Source organism: Mesoplodon mirus (assembly GCF_964341445.2).
Source record: "Mesoplodon mirus genome assembly, chromosome: 4".
Lineage (NCBI taxonomy): Eukaryota > Metazoa > Chordata > Mammalia > Artiodactyla > Ziphiidae > Mesoplodon > Mesoplodon mirus.
Window position 1 is genome coordinate 186,765,343 of NC_138979.1, and position 6,900 is coordinate 186,772,242.

The 6,900-nt window shown below is 50.3% G+C and overlaps 1 protein-coding gene across 3 annotated transcripts in view; it reads right to left on the reverse strand.

Moving 5' to 3' along the window:
• CDC42BPB (CDC42 binding protein kinase beta) overlaps positions 1-6,195 on the reverse strand; it is a 113,972-nt gene extending 107,777 nt beyond the window's left edge. Inside the window, exon 1 of one of the 3 annotated variants that reach the window (XR_014293682.1) lies at positions 5,793-6,195. Coding sequence is in view for 2 of the 3 variants with exons in the window: in XM_082617026.1 (XP_082473152.1) it covers positions 5,793-5,967 (175 nt within the window). In the remaining variant the exon portion in view is untranslated. The remainder of the gene's footprint in view (positions 1-5,792) is intronic. The other 2 variants (XM_082617026.1, XM_082617027.1) reach the window with 2 other exon arrangements.
• Between the last annotated feature and the right edge of the window lie 705 nt (positions 6,196-6,900).

The window sequence follows — 6,900 nt, forward strand, 5'->3', positions numbered from 1 at the left end:
GTGGGGGTGATTCTCATTAAATACAATTTTACTTTTATTAAGGTAATGCATTTACTCAGTTTCAAAAGTCAAGTAGTTCTACAGAGTTATTCAATATAATGCAAAACAGCAGTCCCTCTACCAGCCAGCCCACTCTGGGTCTAACTTCTATAAGCAACCTCTTCGGGGCTCCTCTTTGTTGCGGTGCATGGGCTTCTCATTGCAGTGGCTTCTCTTGTTGCGGAACATGGGCTCTAGGCGCACGGGCTTTAGCAGTTGTGGCACACGGGCTCAGTAGTTGTGGCTCGTTGGATCTAGAGCACAGGCTCAGTAGTTGTGGCGCCCTGGCTTAGTTGCTCCATGGCATGTGGGATCTTCCCGGACCAGGGCTCGAACCCTCATCCCCTGCATTGGCAGGTGGATTCTTAACCACTGCACCACCAGGGAAGTCCCTTAGGTCAATGTTAAATTCCAGCGTTGGACCATGGATTTCAGACCTGATTTTTTTTAAGGCAACAGAATACAAAGTCATTGTAGAAGTTTTGAAAGGGGGAGTGATGAAATGAAAAGCAGTGTTGAAGATTCATCTGGCAGAGATATTTAAATCTTCAAGCAAGAAAGGACTTAATTTAGGTCTGAAGGCTTGAGAGCTTCAGCTAGGCCAGTGATAATGGGAATGGGGGGGGAAAGAAAGGTTAAAATAAAACTAAGATATTTCAAAGCAGGTGCCGGCAAGGAGGCCCAGGGCTGACCACGGGTCCGTGAAGGAGAGAAACCCTGGTGAGAGGGCTACTTGCTCAGAAATGATTAGGGAAAATGTCCAGAGCCCGGTTTACCCAAAGGAGAGGGGAGATGGGGGTGGAGGGCAGATCATGGGATCTCTCAAACTCCTAACCGTTTCAAACCCATGAGTCTGTGATTTTGGAGGCTAGAGGAATCATCATCATGCCAGTAAATGTTAGGACTCCCCCCTGAAGAGTAAGTTCCTTACGTCTCCAAAGAAGCTCCAATACAAGAACAGAAATTATATAATTCAATTCAAATTTCTCTTCAAATTTCTAATTCTTTCTAAAGACAACAAAAATCCAAAGCCTCCTATTATAGGGGAATTCCCTGGTGGTCCAGCGGGTACGACTCCATGCTCCCAATGCAGGGGGCCCAGGTTCGATCCCTGGTCTGGGAACTAGATCCCGCATGCCGCAACTAGGACCCAGCACAGCCAAAATAAATAAATTAAATTAAATATTTAAAAAAATTTTTTTCAAGTCTCCTATTATATAATTGATCCTTTTTGCAAAGTTTTAATCTGAAAACAATTTTGCTGCCAGTTACCTACTGGCAAAAATCTAATATGAAACACATTTTATTTAAAATCATACTATAAAGTATGACCTTCATCTCATAGATAGTATCTGTTTTATTTTAAACGAATAAAATTAAAAAATAAGATAAAATAGATACTAATTGTTTAATTGTTCCTTGGTACATTTTAAGTCTAAATAAAGCCTTCAAAAATTACCACATTCCTCCGTGGCATGTGGGATCTTCCCAGGCCAGGGCTCAAACCTGTATCCTTTGCATTGGCAGGCAGATTCTTAACCACTGCGTCACCAGGGAAGCCCCATTTTATCACTTATGATTTTTAAAAAAAGGGTAAAAAATCTATATGTGGTCTCTTCTATCATGACCCTTTTACTTTATTAGTCTCAAAAAATACATTTTGCCTCTTTACCAAGAAAAGCATTCAATAGCTTTGCTGTACTTAATATAGTTTGAAATTAACAGTCCTGTTTGCTTGCATGTTTATCCAGCATCACAGACGTCAGCACAGACAGGACAAGATTTCCAAGGGCGTCAGGTGCTGCAACAAGAGGCAGGGCAAAGGCAAGGGGCGTTCCTGTCAACACTGCCGCTGGCGCATTCTGAGTTTTTACCTTACACGCATTTGCAATTGAAGAGCAATTCACCACACAGCATAGGCTTTTTCAGGTAGCTCACACAGTGGTATCTTGAAGTGAGAACAACTCACTCCAACTCCAGTTTTACTTATTGCAAGTCTACATTTAACACAGACACCGCTGTTTACCTCAAAGCCCAACTGTCAGTGGAGGAGGTTTTAAGAGAGAAAAAGTAAGGCTGGCCGGTTAATGTTTAATGGTTTCAGCTGTTCCATCACTTGCCATGTGGTCAATACCATGTAGTCAAATACCTATTTACAAATCCAAATTATGTTAACCTAAATTTTATTACCCAATCCCAGTATTCCCCTACAACTTAGATCTTATTATTCAAAAGATGTTTCTTATATGTTACTTAAAAAATGTGTTCCTATGTTATGCAATAATTCTATCTGGAGAAACCATTAGATTAAAATGTATCTTGAGATGTTTGGCACCATCCGCTAAGCCTGAACGTATTAAATCTGGCAGAGTCACATCCCACTCACACCTAGGGCTGGGCACCCCCAGGCCAAGAGCTGCAGGAATTCACACAGATGAAGGAGAGCTCTGAGAAGGTGCCACTTCCTTCATAATAAGAAAAATCACCAATGAGGAAATTAAACAGAGGGCTACAAAGATTAATTCTAGCCCTTACAGAGGAAGCATGGTGGCACGATGAGAAAAGATGCCCTGGACTGGGAATCTGGAAACCCACGCTCACGTCTGCCGCCAGCAGCAAGCTCCACGCCTCCCACCTGGTCTGCAGGCCACATGGGGGTCAGCAGAGGGCCACTGTGGTCCACCCAATGCCAATGGGCTGGGACTTCAAACATCAGCTCTGTCCAAATATAATACCAGTCATTACTTTTAAGTCATGAAAAAAAAAATTTAAGACATGTAAAAGGTTTTTTTGTTTTTTGTTTTTTTTGCAGTACGTGGGCCTCTCACTGTTGTGGCCTCTCCCGTTGCAGAGCACAGGCTCTGGACGCGCAGGCTCAGCGGCCATGGCTCACGGGCCCAGCCGCTCCGCGACATGTGGGACCCTCCCAGACCGGGGCACGAACCCGTGTCCCCTGCATCGGCAGGCGGACTCTCAACCACTGCACCACCAGGGAAGCCCGTAAAAGTATTTTTATAAAACGAAGATGAAAGACAACAATTTCACCTCAGTTAGTTGTCCATATTTGTTGCTGTTTACTTGTAGAAACTTCAAAGTGTTTCATATGCTCTGCGTCAAACGGTATCAAATTTGCATTTAAAAAATAGCTTAAAGAAATATACATGCAAAGCAGGGTATTTCCAACTTTTAATTAAGGTCCTGGATTTCACAGAGAAAACTAGTCAAACTATAAACACAATCAGGGAAAATTAAAGGCAAAATCTACAGTGAAGCCTAGGATGAGTCCTGTCCCAAGCAACCACTGTGGAAATAAGAAAATCTTCTTTTAAAACTTAAAATCTTTAATACTTATACTTTCCAAATTTCCACAAAGACTCCCCAGTAAGTCTCAAATCTGGGCTGAATCGGCTATTTTTCTTCATTAGGTTTCAAGAATTCTACATAACTGTTAACAGACACCTAGCAAGGTTGGCCCCTCTGCATGAGAGGACTCAACACGAGAGGTCTCAAACGCCAGGCAGAGTGTAAATCCAAAAACTCAACAATCCGCAGGTTGACAGCCTATGTATGTGTTTCTCGAGCAGAGCAGAAGTAATTCCACTTGGAAGTCAGGGCACCTAATAATGCTCCGTGAACAATTCCACTTGAAAGACCATCCTTTGCTGTCCAAACACAATGACTGGGCATTCCAAGTAACACTAAATAATGACTGCACACACATCCTAACTAGTAATACACACTGTGGAGTTACATCAGTGCGTATGTTAACACACATGAGATGAAATACTGCTTCTAAAATATATTACTATTCCATGAACACGCCACCTTAGAATCCATTCTTCTCTGTAATTTAAAGTTCTGTGCAGACTGAGTTCTTTAGAATAATGTAATTTATTTGTGATCATAATTTCCAAAGAGCCAGCACACGATTTTCAAAATATTTCTATATTACAGCACACAGCTTCTACGTAGACTTGGAAAACCCAAATCTCATAAGACCTCCGCACATGCAGAGAAGAGCTTCCTCCAGTGAAGCCCACCAGTTCACAGAGTGGCAGGTACCGTCTGGTGGTGAGGGGGCTGCACAAGGAAGGACCACTGCTCCACAGGGCACCCAGCCTTCAGGATAAGCCCCTCCAAGGCACTGCAGGTCCCCAGGCCGGAGGCTAGCGGGACCGCACCTTACCTGCTAACTCAACCTTCCCTCTGCCTTCTCTTTTCAGTCACACACTTACTCACATACCAAGCACTGAGTTGAACCTGATCTTGAAACTGGATTTCAAGATGAAACGCTCAGCAAGAAGAGCAAAGAGGATACTCCGAAGGCTGGGATGTAACAGGCACCAAAGACTTCACTTTCAAAGCAACCGTGAAGTCGGTTACATCATTCAGTTGGAAATCATGTCACTGATAAATGACCCCAGAAAATGAACAGTGATCTTATTTGACTGATATCGTATATAATCAGGAAAGGTGGACCCCACCAAAATAAAGCATAACAGGCTGTCCTGGGGCTGTGGGCCTCCTTCTACTGCTGCTCTCACAAGACATCAAAATTCCACTAAAGAGTGAAAAACAGAAGCTCTCTAAAGAATATCGCAACTTAAGTTTTATTTTGTAAACAAAATTCCAAATTCTAATTACCATTTTGGCAGAGTAGATGGCCTCACTATGGAATACCTTCGTTTGTTTCTTCATGTCAACATCAGCTTTATCAGCCCCAAAGGTTAGAAATTACTGGGTCAAACTGCACAGTGCTAGTCCAATGACGCACATGACCCAAGGATAAGATTTTCATAGATCTGGCCCGAACCCTGAACAGAAACATTGCATCTTCCTTCTCAGTATTTTTATATGAGGCTGAGGGTCTTGACAAAATGTCCAAGTTAGAGAGAGAGAATGTAAGAAGATTTCACTTTACACGTGTAGCCGTTCTTGAGATTCTAACCATTAAGTAGCTTCATCAAATTTTTGTCCTAATAAAGCATAATAGCTTAGTTAACCGATGATTAAGGCACGCAAAGATCAGACGAAGAAAGTTCTTAAGTGACTTCCATATAGTAACAGTTCCAGCTGCCCCCCAAATATTACAAGGGTCTGGCAAAACTACAATGAAAAAAATCAATTTGCTCTCTCATGGCGTATTCAAAACAAGGCTTTTAACCTTAAAATTCCCTTAGAGGTGGTACAGTCAAAGGGATGTTCAGGCCCCGGACACCAAGGGATGCAGACAGGCTGTCACCTAGGAGGGGCTCCCAGGAGACGCACGGGGGTGCGGGGGGCAGACGCAAAAAGCACACGCCGCTGCCCCTACAAGCCAGCAGGGCGAGCGGGGGGAGCAACTCGACGCGGACTCCGGACCCCAAGGGCGAGGGGCGGATATCCCAGGGAGTGCTGCAGGAAACGATATCCAGACTCGGAGGGTGGATCTAGGAAGCGGCCGGGGCGATGGCCGGGCGCGGGGGTGGGGGTGGGGGTGGGAACGGAGGATGTGGCTCCGAGGGGCAGGATGAGGGGGCGGGTCGGCCGAACGCGGATGTGCGAAGGCCAAAGAGGAGGGCAGGGCGGGATGGAGAGCCGCGAAGCGGTGAGGGCGCCAGGAGCGGCCGGACAGGGATGGGGCGGCGGGTCTGGGAGCGGTGACGAGGCGGGATGAGCGGAAGCCCGAGGACAGGGAGGAGGCGGGCGGAGTGGGGGGAGGGCGCGACCGGGCGGGGGTCGCAGAGCCGAGGGTCAGGCCCGCGCACACTTACCCCACTCGAGAAACTCGGCCACATACTTGTCGCGGCGCAGGGCCGAGTGGCTACACTCGGTGTACAGGCAGACGAGCACGTCGAGCAGCGTCTCCACGCTCAGGGCGCTCTCGTTGCGCCAGGGCCCGTCCAGGAGCAGCTGCTCCAGCTTCTTGAGCCGCACCTTGGCCGACATGGTGCCGCGCGGCCCGCTCCCAACGCGCCGGCCTCTCGCCGCCCGCTCGGCCAGTCCGTCAGGGCGAGCCCTCAGCGTCACGGCGGCCGCAAGCCTCGGCAGCCGCAGCCCCTCGTCGCCGCCCCGTCCGCGTCGTCTCGCCCCGGCCTAGGCCGACATCTTGGGCTCGGTCCCGGCGGCGCAGCGTCTGGGGCGCCGGGCCCCGCGGGTCCATGGGCTGGTCTCCTCCCCTCGGCGCCGCCGCCCGCCCCCGCCTCGCGCTCCTCGGCCCCGCCCGCGGCCGCACCCTCCTCGCCGCCCGCCGTCGACCTGCAGCGGCGCGGAGCCGAGCGCTGCGCAAGCCCGGCCGGCGCCCGAGCCCCGACCCCAGCCCCGACCCGGCGGCCCAGCCCCGCGGCCCGCAGCCAACCAGGGCGCGGCCAGCGCGGGCGCAGCCAACCACGGTGTGGCCGGCCGCCGCCGCGCTGACCTCAGCGCGCCGCCCCGCCCCTGCGCTCCCGGCTCCCGACTCCCGGCGGGATCGGACCTTGCCGCTTGCCGTAGCGGGGGTCGGGATGCTGGGAAGGTCGGGCGGGCGGGGTCGAAGGGGAGCGTCGCCCGGCGGGGGCGGGGCGCGCGAACAGCCAGTGCTCCGCCGAGATTGTGGCCCAGGCGCGTGCGCAGAGGGCGGCCGGGCGGTGTGCGCGAGCGCGTCGGGGACCGGGCCTCTGTGTGCGAGGCCTGCGCTCCCGCGCGCGCACGTCTTGCCTCCCGAAGGGGACCCGGGGTCTCGGAGTAGCCCCACGGGCCCTGGCCTCCCTCGGGGCTTCGTGGCCGGTGGGCTGACGTGAGCGTCGAGGGCCGTCCCGCAGACGCAGCGCTGGCAGCCTCGGCTGTCTCTTTTAAAACCGGGTCTCATCTGGGCTGGGAGCGGCCTTACGGAAAAGGCGACCT